The sequence below is a fragment of the Phyllobates terribilis genome, unplaced genomic scaffold (genome assembly GCF_046119375.1).
Source record: "Phyllobates terribilis strain yellow unplaced genomic scaffold, ASM4611937v1 Scaffold_5__5_contigs__length_657084704, whole genome shotgun sequence".
Lineage (NCBI taxonomy): Eukaryota > Metazoa > Chordata > Amphibia > Anura > Dendrobatidae > Phyllobates > Phyllobates terribilis.
The window spans coordinates 441,483,471-441,498,983 of NW_027362765.1; the positions used below are offsets into that span (position 1 = coordinate 441,483,471).

The following is a 15,513-nucleotide window of genomic DNA, read 5'->3' on the forward strand; positions in this document are numbered from 1 at the left end:
ATCTCCCCATGGTTTACTGTTTTTTTTTAAGTCACTCTGTTTTGGGTGATAGATGCCATATTATTGTTTTCTTCTTACAGACTCTATCGGAAATGTACTCTACCGAATATATTGATTGGTTATTTTTCCTTTGATACCTTAATAATTTTCTTTCTCATGCTATATTGCTTCAAATCAATTAAAAAATATTTTTAGATTTATTGAGTATAGCTCTCTGGACTTTGTATTTTTTTTCCTGGTAAGCTTTGGAGTATGGGGTGGGTCGTCCTTTCTGTCCACTATTTGGGACATGGACTGATCACTTTACACAGGTCAGTGTGTTTTTACATCTTGTTTATTTTTCTGCCTTTTTTCTATAGAAATTGTAATACAGATATTCTGACATTTATTAGGATGTGAGTCCTCTGTTTGCTCCTTTCATTTTTTTTTTTGTTTGCAAATTAAGGTGCACTAAAATTTCACTATAGAAATTGTGTTAAATCTTAGTGCAAGTTTACACCAGTCATATATGATTTTCTGCTGCACTTACAGGCAGAAATAGCCTAATTTATGGAGTTCTGCGTCTCTTAATACAATAGACGCAACTTCAGCATCCTTTTTTAATAAGGCCGATGAATAAAATGCTAATCTTAGTGAATTCCCTCCATATATTTTTTATTTTTAGAGTCCAGTATAACCTATTTAACCCTATCCTGGGTGATGTCACTAAAATATGGAATGTATTTAATTCACCAGGAAAATACCAAATCACAAACCTCACAAAACAATACATTGTGTCTGGTTATACCTGAGAAGACCGGGGATATACCCTCATGGAGGAATATAATGTGTAGTAGCAGCTTGTAGAATTGTTCGTATAGAGTCTGCTCAGTATGGAGACACAGCATGGTCTATGTCTACAGTCCTTTGTTAAAATATACAATCTCTGTCTTCGGGCTTTTTGCAAGGATGCGATCACGGACCTCCGGCTCCAGACTGGATATTTTCATAGAGCTAAAGGGTTAATGACAAAGAAATAAAACTTTTCTAGGATCATAGTAGTCAAATAATGAGTTTTTAAGGCGTTACAGTGAAAATAATAAGAAAAGAAGGAAGGAAAGAGAGAGAGACAGCCAGAATGATAAATAGATATTATAGATGGATGTGACATCAAATATCGGGATCAGAGGTCCTAAGGCAGCGGTGTGGGAGGCATACGTGATCCTGGGCAAAGATCGGAGTCTTCAATTATGACAATATGGAAATTCACAAAATATCCCAAACCCAACCAACTGAGCCAGAATAGGTGATATAATACCAAAGCCAACATTTTCATAGATCCAGATCAAGAGTTTTTCTCATCTCAACCTTTGAGCTGACCCACACTGCTTCAAAGAAATTAACAGAAGTCACGGAAACAGCATAGTTTTTTTTTAAAGACCCCCCTACACACATTAGACTAACATCGGCCGAACGGGCCAATATCGATGTGCATGGGGGCCCTGATTCTCCTCCGACATATGATGCTAGGGAAGATAAGGATTCGGCATGTCTGATTCCAGACTACCAATCACTTTGTTCTCTAAGACAAAGGCCTCCAGAGATGTCGTGCAGTAGACAACACAGGTGCTCTCTCGAAAGAGAGAGAGAGAGCTCCTGTGTATGGGGGAGATGAGCTAGGTTCTGGCTGAACGACTGGCCAAACCACCATTCAGCTGACGGCCATCTAATATGTATGTGATTGGTAGATAGACAGACAGATATATAGACAGATAGAAAGATAGATTACACAGACAGACAGACAGACAGACAGACAGACAGACAGATAGATAGATAGATAGATAGATAGATAGATAGATAGATAGATAGATAGCGAAAGCAACGCCATGCTTAAGATTCCCACACACATTAGATTAACATGAACGATTTCAACCAAATTGACCGTTCATGGGGTGAGAACGAGCGATCATTTTTGCCAACTAATCATGAATTGTCATCATCGAAAATGAAGTAGTCTGTGTTTGATTAAAAAATATTAACAGAAAGCTCATTCCTATATCCCCTGGTGTCACTGAACATGTATGGCCACGATTTTCCTGTGATCCTCGATGCTGTGATGATGCAGCTAATCTTTGCTCTATGTCCAAAGTAAAACAGTTCATTCTACCACGATGTCTGAGCGCTGAAGATTCTGCTGAAAGCTGTAATTCTGCAGCACACATCACCTCTCCAGAAATATGTGCTGTACAGGTTATGTAATACTGGCTAAAAAATGTGTTAACCTCTTGCTCTCAGGGGGAGGACATACCGTACCTTTTTTGAGGGAAGAGTGCGCAGCACAGTGGAGTTGCAAACACCAGGCTAAAATAAGAAAAAGAACAGGAGGTTTACATTTTACATTGATGATGCAAGTATTATAATCTCTCTCCGGGTTTTATAAACCTTATGAATGCAGACTGACATATTGAATTTAGTAATTTTACATTGGATTATGAGGTTATTTAAAGTTAATTGTTTCTATGGTGTCTCGCAGTTGTCACACACAGCAATCAGTTGTCATCTAGCGCCTGTCGACCCCCAAACCAATTGTCAGAAATCGATGGGTCGCTGTGGCAGCCAGAGGCCTACCGACAGCCCCTAATGTTGCCATCCTGGTACTTGGCCTGGACGTGAGAGGATCATTTCTCTATATACTGCAGTACTGTAGCATAGCAGTATATAGTGCAAGCATCCAAATGAGCACAGGTTTAAATCCCCCCAAAAAAGAATAAGTAAAAAGTGAAATTAAATTTTTAACAGTTAAAAAATTTTTTTTTCGAAAAACCTAAAAGTCTAAATGAACCCTGTTTTCCCAATCCAAAATTAACATAAATAAAGTAATAATAAAGTAAAACAATAAGCATTTCCGGCATCGCTGTTTTTGTAAAAGTCTAATTTATCAAGCTGTAAAATTAATCAAACTGTATAAAGAAAACAAAAATGCTGTTTATTGGTCAAACCACTCCCTAAAATAATGCAATAAGAAGAAATCATTTGGGGGTCATAAGTAAGCCAAACTTACAGATCTCAGAAAACGGGGACACAAAACAATTTTTTACAAGGTTCTAAATTTTTTAAAAACGGTAAAATATAGAAAAAAGAACTATACAAGTTTATTCTCAGGCATCATATTAACAGGTCATTTGTATCACACTTTAAATAGTGTAAAAATTTAAATAAAAAATCATTGTCGGAATTGCAGGTTTTTTTTACCATTTCACCTTACTTGGAATAGTTTTTCTGTTTTTCTATGTATTGTATGGTAAAGTAAATGGTGTCACTCAAACTACAAATCATTCTGCATAATTAAGTCATCAACCATGTCGAAGAAGAGGAGGAAATACTGAAAGAGCAAAAAAGAATCCAATTTTGGAAAAAAAGCAGCTCCGTGGGTTTTCCTTTTAAATCCTAATACTTATGGGGAGGTGGGAGTTGGATCAAAATATAGACAGCAAATGAAAAAAGCAATTAAAAAAGCTTACCAGAATCCAACCAGTCCGACTTGTAGTGGTGCATTCATCCAGGGGTAGCGCTATTGCAGGAATACAAGTACAATAGTCATTTAGGGTCCACAAAGTACATTCAGAGGTCGCCCTCCATCACATCATTTTACAGTAGTGACTACAAAAATGGCTGCATGAGAATTTATATTACTAAGGCCTTATTCAGACATGCGTTTTTCTCACGTACGAGAAAAAAAGACCAATTATTTTGATCAGACTTTACGAGTGTCATAAGTTGTTCTCGTATGTGGAGTAAAATAAATGTCAAGTTTCTTCACCTTCTCCTACATGACAGTCCGTGAAAATCTAACCGCACACACGTCATCCGAGTGCAGTCCAATATTTTCATGGACCCACGGACTTACATTGTCGATTTTGATCCGACACTCTGCTCAATAGTAATAATGTTTCTGCGATTTTCTGCAGAAAAATCACAGACATGTAAATAGCCCCATAGACTATCACAGGTACAAGTACTATCCATGAACACCACATATAGCATTGATACGAAAACAGTCGACGTGTGAATGAGGCCTAACTCAGTAACTGCAATTGAAGGAAGGAGTACTGCTCATTTACCAAGATGTCTCCAGGAATACAAATTTCTTGTTTTGTTTGTTTCATGAACGTACCTTAAGGAAAGCTCTCTTCTCCAATATGTTCATTATAACCGGGGGGATTGCTAAGAAAAAATATATATAAATTTATATTGATTATGTAGCTATGAAAATAAAACTCATCATCCTACTATAAAATTCTAAGAAAACAAAATACTATATTCCTGAGCCAAACTGATGAAAAAGTGGGAACTTGTCTGCCGTCCATAGCCAGATCAGAATATCACGCTTGCATCATTTTCTCACCCGGTTCTAGAACCGATCAGTTAAAGAATTTAAGCACCGGATCAATGGGAATTATGCCATGGAAATCTACCTGTGCCACAACCACACTGGAGGGGAAACAAAGATGGGCTCATACATGGAAACCAACCTTAACAGCTGGGATAATAAACATGACATTAGAGGAACATGCAAATACAACTTTCCCCTGACCCCCTGATCAGATGGTTACACTTTGTAGCAGCTGTGCCTGGTCCTGCAGTTCAGTCACACTCATCACAAAGAGCTGCAGCACCAGACACAGGTGCTACAAAATCTACAAAGCAGTGCCAAGAAATAGAAAGAAGGAAGGACAGCTCCTCCAATCAGTCCATCAGTGTCAGAAGTTGATCGGGGTGTAAGAAATCACACTCCCCTGATCTGATATTGATGGCTTATATTAAGGATATGCAACTTGAAAAACCTCATATGGACATATTTACAGCAATCCACAGTCTTAATCTACATAAAATGTTTACTATCTTTGCATTATTTATGTATTCTTACAGGATTTAGAATTATACATTTTAAATTATTATTTTAAAGCTCCCCTATTTTCCCGCACTTTACTTGCCAAAACTGGGTAACTATAAATCATATAATAATACATAGCATTGTACAGCTAAACACGACTGAGTGACAGACAGGTGCAGAGGGAAAGTGGACAGCATGATGGCTCAGTGGTTAGCACTGTTGCTTTGCAGTGCTGGGGTCCTGGGTTCAAATCCCACCAAGGACAACATCTGCAAGGAGTTTGTATGTTCTCCCCGTGTTTGTGTGGGTTTCCTCTGGGTACTCTGGATTTTTCCCACACTCCAAAGATATACTGATAGGGAATCTAGATTGGGAGATGCTGTGGAATATGATGGAGCTGGAGCTAAATAAGTAAAATAAGAAGATCATGCACATGAGAAAAGTCTGGTTGAATAGCAAGATCCAGAGAGTGTGGAAAGCACAGGTGAAATCTGGAATTCTGTTAAATTCTCATTATTAAGGATCAGTGTAAATTAACACAGGATAGGTGACAACTTGCAGACGGTGGGGGCTCAACCATTGGGTCCTCCACCATTCCTAAGAACAGGAACTTGAAATACCCTGTAGAAATTGAGTGGTTTCCTCTCCATATCTTTCTCTATAGGGCTGCTGAAGATAGCTGAGGAAAGCACTCGCATTTCTCAGCTACACTTCATTCCTATGGGGAATTTCAGAGCCCCATTCTCAGGAACGGTGGGAGACCCAGTGGTCAACCACTCAGAAAGTTATCACCTATCTAACAATGTTGTGGAGGATATTCCTCTTAAAAGGTTATTTCATACATTAGTATCAATAAAAACATATGGCATATGTAGAGTCTGTGTGCTCAGACCTTGATTTAAAATAACTATTCAGTATTTAAACCTTCTCAAGACCACCCACATTTTCATAACTAATGATTTCTGAGAGAAGAAATGACAATTAATGTCAATGAAATTAATTGGATCGTTGCTGAGAAAATGACTTATCAAACCTTTTGGCTGGGGCCTCACCAGAGACAGGTTGAGTCTCCAGTCGCCTTCCATATGACCCTTCTGCCTACTTCTGTGCCAACCTGCATGGTTAAATGTTGACAAAATCTTCTAATAAAATTGGGAAGATTTTCCAAGGTAAATTCCCCAGAATTCTGGGGCCCTTTGTTCCAAAAGCTGCTTTTCATGCCTAGCTCCATATTTATTGTTTTATACACTTTCTGCACAATGTTCTATAAGAGTGTGTGTCTTAGCTGAAAAGGGGAAGAGATTAATGGGAATGGTGTGGCCTAACTTGCAACACCAGGTGCCAAAAATTAGCCAAAACTTTGACCCCAATGTCCGGCACAAGATGGGTCATTTTACTAGGCAGTCTAGTAGATGCTGCGCCACATTTATAAAACAACATGAACCAGGGTCAGAAATTTGGTTCACTTTAAAACTGCCCAGACTATGTGCCTCCTAATAATCATGGTTCATATTTTAGTCTGCCCCTAGGCAGAAAATGACCAGCAATGAGACAGTTTTCTGGCATAAATTATACTACATTTGTCTCAATAGGCCACGATTCTTTCACTAAGGCCTACAAGTTTTTTGAAAAAATGCCAAAACTGGCACAAAAGGCGAAGAGATGCAAAATTTTGCGCAATGTAACACTTGTACCAAATTTTGTGACTTTTTAATGTCAGTATTCTGGTGTAGAAGGGATGATAAATTCCCCCCCTAAGTTTACCCTGTCTGAGAATTAGAAAGTATTGATAATAGTTCCTATTGTATCACAAACATAGCGGTTTTGCACAAAGTTTTTGAAGCTGAAGATAGTTTTTCATCCATGAATATTTTTTTGTGTCTTTTTTTTTTGTAATAATTTGAAGCTTGTCCTTAAATAACAGTAAAAGTTAGAGATTAAATAATTTGTGAAGAGCACGCCAGCGTCGGTGTTACATGACTTTTGCAATAGAATACTACTCTTTATTTAAAAGAAAGATGTAACAGCTACACTCCACACAATAAAGTATAATTTTCCTCATGAAATGCCAAACTCTGCAGTAAGTGAACTCTAAAAAAAAGCAGAAAGTCTTCTGGAAAGTTCATCAAATACCTTAGTGATTAAACAATGGCAGCAATGAAAACATCTGTAGGACACAATGCAGTTCTTTTACATTAAGAAATGTTAAATCTTACAAAACATACCCATAGCAGGTGCTGCCATGCCAATCCGGGATACCACCACCTGTGCAATGGCTTGCCGGGCAGCGTTGGTAGACTCCCCCAGTCTGTTATCGTTCTCATCTGTAATGGGGATTCCAAACTTCAGTTCTCTGTATAATACATCAGGTATAGTAAAATTATAAGAGAATTTCTAAAAATGTAGAAAAACAGCAACAAAACGAGCCATTCCCCCAAGAGGCTTTGTGGGGGGGGGACAATCAGCGATCACTGCAGATGATGAAAGGCAAAAATGGTAAAATAAATACAGATCATTAGTCTAGGAAAAGGCTTTATATAAACTTCATAGGAAAGTTATCTAGTGGACGATCAGATGAGACATTATCAGGAACATAAAATACCAGACAATATCATCTACTCAAGTCAACTTTCATGACTTAAAAGTGTGCTTCCAAATTCTGAAAATTTTGGCCATGTCAAAGAAACATGGCAGAAGTTCTTACCGGTGAGGGTCCAGGTTCTGAGAACTGATCGCTGAAGCTAAAAGCCCCCATAAACATTAGATGAAAGTCAGCCAAACCAGCCGATCTGGCCAGGACCATGTGTTTTGGGGCTTTCATACTCTTCCACAAGAAGTCCTTTGGTCTTCACGGGCAAATGCATCAACGTTCAGCCATGCCGAATGCTCATGTGTATGGTGGGATTTGGGAGAGATAGATGTCTGCTGAGTGATTGTTGGGCCAATAGCTAACTCATAAGTATGACTAGCTTATCGGGCAAGGGTTGAGTCATGTACCCCTCCAGCTGTATTTGCCTAGCTGATCCTCAGAGACACACTGCTATGTCAAGTCTTCAAGTAATGACCAACATAGTCGAAGGAACACAGTACTTAGTTGTACTTATGACCTACAATTTCCAGGATCAGTTGGGCTTTGTGAGCAAAAGGTTCTGTGCCTAATTTTTCCTATGCAGCTGTGCATGGGACCAAATAGTACTCATCTTTAGCTTGTCTGACTATGGTTCTACCTGCTAATTCTTCAGTCTGCAGGTAACGACTCCTATTGGAAAATATTCAGGATGGTTAAAGGGTGAAGAATGAAATGGTTCCTAGAATCTGCAGCCGTAACAGGGCCCCAAGCAAAACCCAATAGTGACAAAGTTGTTACAACTTGTCATAAAGCAATCACTACCATATATAATGCCGGTGAACTGTAACGCTACTTACCGTTGTCTCATAAGGGGGATGTTGATGCAGTTAGCAGCAGCTACAGCAGCAAAGGGCACAAAGCGGCCGATTAATGAGGGAAGATGCTGAAATACATGGAAAGGTACAATGAAGGAGAACTGTTACTACATACAAAGTGGAAGCACATTGCACACAATGTCCGCACCATATAAAGCTCCTATTTCATCTCGGCTTACTTAGGCTGCTATAGCTAATTTAAACAACGAGTTTAAAAAGATCCAAATATAATTATTCTTCATTTTGCACTTTTGATGATGTCTCTTTTTTCATGTAAATAAGTAAGAGGTCTTCTATACATGTCTAAAAAGAAGATAATTGTCCATGTCCTATTTGGTGTTGTGTTTCTAACGCCGGGTTCTGACTGCTGTATTTCTCGGTCTGTATATGAACCAGAATGTATGGACTGACTGCCGGTCTCCTGACGCAAACTTACAGTCTCACAGGAATATAAAACTTCAGGTAGGGAGACCCCCCGTCAGTGTGTGCATTGCAGTATATGGCCATTTAACCACTTCGCACCAGAGCCTGTTTTCGCCTTCGTGACCGGGCCAATTTTTTCAATTCTGACCACTGTCACTTTATGAAGTAATTACTCTGGAACGTTTCAACATATTCCCCTGATTCTGAGACTGTTTTTTCATGACATATTGTACTTCATGATAGTGGTAAAATTTCTTCGATATAACTTGCGTTTATTTGTGAAAAAATCGGAAATTTGGCGAAAATTTTGAAAATTTTGCAATTTTCAAACTTTGAATTTTCATGCCCTTAAATCAGAGAGAGATGTCACACAAAATAGTTAATGAATAACATTTCCCACATGTCTACTTTACATCAGCACAATTTTGGAACCAAAATTTTTTTTTATTAGGGAGCTTTAAGGGTTAAAATTGACCAGCGATTTCTCATTTTCCAACAAAATTTACAAAAAACATTTTTTTAGGGACCACATCATATTTGAAGTCACTTTGAGGGGTCTTTATGACAGAAAATACCCAAAAGTGACACCATTCTAAAAACTGCACCCCTCAAGGTGCTCAAAACCACATTGAAGAACTTTATTAACCCTTCAGGTGCTTCACAGGAATTTTTGGAATGTGGAAGAAAATAATTAACATTTAACTTTTTTCACAAAAATGTTACTTTAGACCCAATTTTTTTTATTTTTACAGGGGTAACAGGAAAAAATGAACCCCAAATTTTTTTGTGCAATTTCTCTTGAGCGTGCTGATACCCCATATGTGAGGGAAAACCACTGTTTGGGCACACGGCAGGGTTTGGAAGGGAAGGAGCGCCATTAGACTTTTTGAATGTAAAATTTGTCTGAATAATTAGCAGAATTGGTTTTATTTATTTTTTACGCCGTTCCTAGTGTGATATAACTGATTAGATTACTTTATTCTTCGAGTCGGTGCGATTACAGAGATACCAGATTTATATCGGGTTTTTATGACTGACAGCTGTCACACACTAAAAGACGCTTTTTTTTGCAAAATCTAGTTTTTGCATCACCATATTTTGAGAGCTATAATTTTTCCATATTTCGGCCGACAGAGTCATGTGACGGCTTGTTTTTTGCGGGACGAATTGACATTTTTATTGGTAACATTTTTGGGTACGTGACATTTTTTGATCGCTTTCTATTCCGTTTTTTGGGAGGTAAAATTAACAAAAACCAACAATTCAGGAATTGTTTTTTGAGTTTTTTTTTTTATGCCGTTCTGCGTGTGGTAAAAGTGATAAAGCAGCATTATTCTTCGGGTCAGTACGTTTACAGCGATACTACACTTACTGTATTTTTTTTTATGTTTTGGCGCTTTTACACAATAAAACTATTTTATAGAAAAAAAAATTTTTTTTGCATTGCTTTATTCTGAGCGCTATAACTTTTTTATTTTTCGGCTGATGGAGCTGTATGGCGGCTTTTTTTTTGTGGAACAAGATGACGTTTTCAGGGGTACCATTTTTATTTATATTTTGCTTTTTGATCGCATTTTTTTCCACTTTTTGTTTGCCGATATGATGAAAAAGCATATTTTTTTGCTTCTTTTTTTATTTATTTTTATTACGGTGTGCACAGAAGGAGTTAATTAGTGTGACAGTTTTATAGATCAGGTTGTTTCGGATGCGGCGATACCAAATATGTGTACTTTTTTTGGTTTTGTAAAAATATACGGATTTATTGGTTTAATATTTTATTTATTTATTTTAATTTATTTTGTGATTTTTTTTTTAACAGTTTAAAAACATTTTTTTTTTACATTTTTACTTAGTCCCTGTATGGGACATTAATTTTTATTTTTCTGATCACTGATCTCATGTATTGTAATAGACATATATTACATTACATGATATCTTTGCTGACTGTTTCACAGTCAGAGTCTCCAGCCTGGCTTCAGCTGCAGGCTGAGCCAGGCAGGACACCATATATGGCAGATCTGGAGACGGTCATGTGACCTCCAGCTGCCATAGCAACCCCAGGTCCTGGAAGGTATCAGGGGTTGTCGGAGAGGTAAGTAAGACGACCCCCTCTACTCTGTCTATCTTCTATATGCCGCGATCACTATAGATTGCGGCATATAGAACATAGCAAAGGGTTAACCAATCAGGTCCCAATGATGTCCCCTGTCAGACCTAACGCTCTGCACCGGAATCGCAGCGCTTGCAGGACCCTGGGGGTCCTGAGCGCTGCGAGACTACCCACCGATTTTAAACGTCGGCGCTGCACAGAGCCCAGCAAGCGCCGACGTTTATCTACAGTGGGCGGTCGGGAACCGGTTAAAGGGGTTTTCCCACGAACAAAGTTAATTTTAAAGTTCATTTTAATCAATACATCTTGGAATAATAATAATTTTCACAATTGGATGTGTTTAAATAAAATGTTCCTGTGCTGAGATAATCTTATAAATGTGCCCCTGCTGTGTACTGTGTAATGGCTGTGTCTCACCATGTAGGAACATGGTCTGATCATACAACAGCTCCACATCCAATTGTGGAAATTAATATTATTCTGAGATGTATTGATTAAAATTAACTTTGTTCATGTGAAAACCCTTACACCCTGCCTTATTCCCAGCTTTGAATGGAGATTTTTCTTGCCTGTTGTTCCCCGTAATGGTTTGATCCTGTTCAGCTGTTAGTATGTATACTGGATTATTTGGTCACATAGCTGTATTCCTATCAGTCAGGCCCTTTTTCAATGAATAAGGAATTCTTTCCGAAACTTGTTTGTTCATACTCCTAGTGTACATTTATACCTGTCTCTTGGAATTTGTCAATTTTTTAACATTTATCTAATAAAAAGATTTTTTAAGAAGTTTGGAACGCTGGATCTTCTTTTTCTTAGAATGTATATTGGGTTATTTGGTCATGTAGTTGTATTCCTATCAGTCAGGCCCTTTTCCATTACATTTAGGTCTTACATACGGTATATCCCTTGATTTGTCAAAATTAGATAAAATCTTTGTACTTCATAACATAAAAATGTACTTTATGGCATTTACACTGGCTACCACTTCTTCAGTCCAATGTCTCCCCAGTCACTAACCATCTCAGCGACATTTGTGGCTCCACTCACTGAATCAGCAGACTGGGTATATATATTTATTGGTACAATAGACATGATTTAGTAATTCAGTAATTATTAATAATATCCAAAGATAAATTCTGCTATTAAAGGGGTATTCTCATCTCCAAGATCCTCTCCCAATATATAGTAGGTGTAATAATAATAATATTAGCAAATACCTCCAATTAGAAATGTAGTATAGTTCTTCTGATTCGCTATGTCGCTTACCCCATGTGCAGCGCATTTCAGTAGCTTAGGTATCCATGGTTACAACCACTAAGAGCTAACTAACCAACTAACTGTTACTATATGAGTGATCGTAACCATGGATACCTAAGCTACTGTAATGCCCTGCACATGGGGAAAGTGACATAGCGAATCTGAAGAACTATACTAAATCTCTAATTGGAAGTATTTGCTAATATTATTATGATTACACCTACTACATATTGGGATAGGATATTGGAGATGGGAATACCCCTTTTAAGACAGGTAATTCACGCCATATTTTAACACCAGCCTCAGATATGTATTGAGAATTTTATTACATTGTTTTATGATTAAATCCACCATTTTAAAACCTCTCCTTAAAAAACCCACGTAATATATCTCACCCGACTGACAAGTGCAAGTGTCACAGTATAATCAATGTTCTTTACTTCAAATGTCAGTGGTTTTAGTATCATGGCTAATCATTATATATTGTATATGTAGATAAAACATTTTTTATATATTACTAACAGTATTACCACCTGCTCTTCTGTGAGAAAACCATGGATGGATAATTCAGGTTACATTAGTATTTTTTGGCCGTTCATACCTTTTGCCACCAATAAGTACTAGTTGTGCAGGAAGTGCAATGCCATATACTATGATGACAGAATTTTTGGGCCTCACATCTTAATCATTGAATTCTAGCTTTTCATCCAGTCCCATTGCCCCCAGTATATAACATCGGGCCCCTCGCAGTGTAGTCTGCCTTTACAGACATTTGTGGAAAATGCCAAAGGTAAAAGCTGGTGATAAAAAGCGCTAAGGCATATAAAATTCAGCAATTACTACCTTTATTAAAGTCCTTGTAAAAACACAACGCGTCTCGACAGCATGCAAGCCGTCTTCATCAGGTGAACAGACATTTGTGACAGAATGGCTCATTCTACAAAGTCCACTGATACCAGCGTGGTCCTGTAATAGGAGTCACTGGTGTAGCAACTCCGTTCATGACATTTCTTCCCTCCTAAATCTTCCCCTGTCACCTGTGAGTGATATTATTGAGAAGTGGAAGGAACTGCAGCAACTCAGCCACGAAGTGGAGACCACGTAAAGTTACAAAGCTGGGTCATCGAGTGCTGAGGAGCAGAGGGAAGAAAAATCACCAACGTTCTGCTGACTCCATAACTGCAGAGTCCAAACCTCCTCTGGTATTAACATCAGCACAAACAATGAGCCCCCACTGGGAGCTTCCATGGCCGAACAGCTGCATGCAGCCTTACATCACCAAGGACAATGCCAACGGTTGGATGGAGTGGTGTAAAGCAGCCGCCACTGGACTCTGGAGTAGTAGAAACGTGTACTGTGGAGTGATTTATCACACTTCTATATCTGACATCTAATGGATGAATCTGGTTCTGGCGAAGGATACTTGCCTGAAGGCACTGTGCCAGCTGTAAAATTTAGTGGAGAAGGGATAATACTAGGCTTGATTTTCAGGGGTCAGTTTGGCCCCTTAGTTCCACTGAAGGGAAATTTTAGCACTGCAGCCTACAAGATAGGTTAGACAATTGTAGCTCCCAACATTTTTATTTTCCCCATGACTGTGTCCCAGTTTCACAAGGTCCATAAAGACATGGTTGGAGGAGTTTGATGCAGAAAAACTTGACCGGCCGCACAGACCTCTGACCTCAATCCCATGGAACAATTTTGGGATTAACTAGAATGGAGATTGTGAGCCCGATCCTCTCATCCAACATCATCTGGATGAACAGGTAGACACACCTAAAATCTTGTAGAAAGTCTTCCCAGAAGAGTAGAAGCTGTTACAGCTGCAAAGAAGGATCCAACTCCATATTAATGTCTATGGATTTAGAATGGAATGTGAGAACAGCTCGTGTAGGTGTGATGTGGTGTGATGTGGTGGGGGCACATACTTTTGTCCTTAGAGGGTATCACTATGCAGGGATGTCCAACAGAAAGGCTGAATATAGTCACAAGAAGCAGGAACTAGCTGCATCATATTACCTTGGTCAGTGACTTGAGTCCTAGAGCAGTGACCACAGCACCGGTAGTTGCACTAACATAGGCTGTCCCCAGCTGGCTGTAATATAAGCATATGTCAGAAACACACTGAAAAAGATTAACTTTTAAAGGATTCTGCAACTGATCAATCTATGATAAGATACACTGTACTTACAGTGAAGGAAATAATTATTTGATCCCTTGCTGTTTTTGTAAGTTTGCCCACTGACAAAGACATGAACAGTCTATAATTTTAAGGGTAGGTTAATTTTAACATTGAGAGATAGAATATCCCCCCAAAAAATCAAGAAAATCACATTGTATAAGTTAGATAAATTTATTTGCATTTTGCAGTGAGAAATAAGTATTTGATCCCCTACAAACCATTATGAGTTCTGGCTCCTACAGACCAGTTAGAATCAACTCGTTACCTGCATTAAAGACAGCCGTCTTACATAGTCACCTGGATAAAAGACTCCTGTCCGCAGACTCAATTAATCAGCCAGACTCTAACCTCTACAACATGGGCAAGACCAAAGAGCTTTCTAAAGATGTCAGGGACAAGATCATAGACCTGCACAAAGCTGGAATGGGCTACAAAACCATAAGTAAGACGCTGGGTGAGAAGGAGACAACTGTTGGTGCGATAGTAAGAAAATGGAAGAAATGACTGTCAATTGACATTGATCTGGGTCACCATGCAAAATCTCACCTCGTGTGGTATCCTTGATCATGAGGAAGGTGAGAGATCAGCCTAAAACTACACGGAGGGAACTTGTTAATGACCTCAAGGCAGCTGGGACCACAGTCACCAAGAAAACCATTGGCAACACATTATGCCTTAAAGGATTAAAATCCTGCAGTGCCCGCAAGGTCCCCCTGCTCAAGAAGGCACATGTGCACGCCCGTCTGAAGTTTGCCAATAAATACCTGGATGCTTCTGTGAGTTATTGGGAGAAGGTGCTGTGGTCAGATGAGACAAAAAATTGACAAAAGTGTTTGCAGGAAGTGAAATGCTGCCTATGACCCAAAACACACCATCCCCACTGTCAAGCATGGAGGTGGAAACATTATGTTTTAGGGGTGTTTCTCTGCTAAGGGTAGAGGACTACTTCACTGCATCAATGGGAGAATAGATGGAGCTATGTACCTGAGTGACAACCTCTTTCCCTCCGCCGGGACATTAAAAATGGGTCGTGGCTGGCTCTTCCAGCAAGACAATAACCCAAAACATACAGCCAAGGCAACAATGGAGGGGCTCAAAAAGAAGCATATTAAGGTCATGGAGTGGCCTAGCCAGTCTCCAGACCTTAATCCCATAGAAAACTTATGGAGGGAGTTGAATCTCCGAGTTGCCAAGCGATAACCTCAAAATCTTAATGATTTAGAG

At 38.8% G+C, this 15,513-nt stretch overlaps 1 protein-coding gene across 2 annotated transcripts in view; it reads right to left on the bottom strand.

The window, feature by feature from the left end:
- Nucleotides 1-204: 204 nt before the first annotated feature.
- SFXN3 (sideroflexin 3) overlaps nucleotides 205-15,513 on the bottom strand; it is a 42,242-nt gene continuing 26,933 nt past the window's right edge. For both annotated transcript variants that reach the window (XM_073685291.1, XM_073685292.1), the window contains exons 5-11: nucleotides 14,127-14,202; nucleotides 8,300-8,385; nucleotides 7,099-7,226; nucleotides 4,154-4,203; nucleotides 3,501-3,550; nucleotides 2,293-2,340; nucleotides 205-993 (exon numbers count right to left, since the gene is read on the bottom strand). In XM_073685291.1, coding sequence (XP_073541392.1) covers nucleotides 897-993; nucleotides 2,293-2,340; nucleotides 3,501-3,550; nucleotides 4,154-4,203; nucleotides 7,099-7,226; nucleotides 8,300-8,385; nucleotides 14,127-14,202 — 535 coding nt within the window. In that variant the 3' untranslated portion in view covers nucleotides 205-896. The remainder of the gene's footprint in view (nucleotides 994-2,292; nucleotides 2,341-3,500; nucleotides 3,551-4,153; nucleotides 4,204-7,098; nucleotides 7,227-8,299; nucleotides 8,386-14,126; nucleotides 14,203-15,513) is intronic.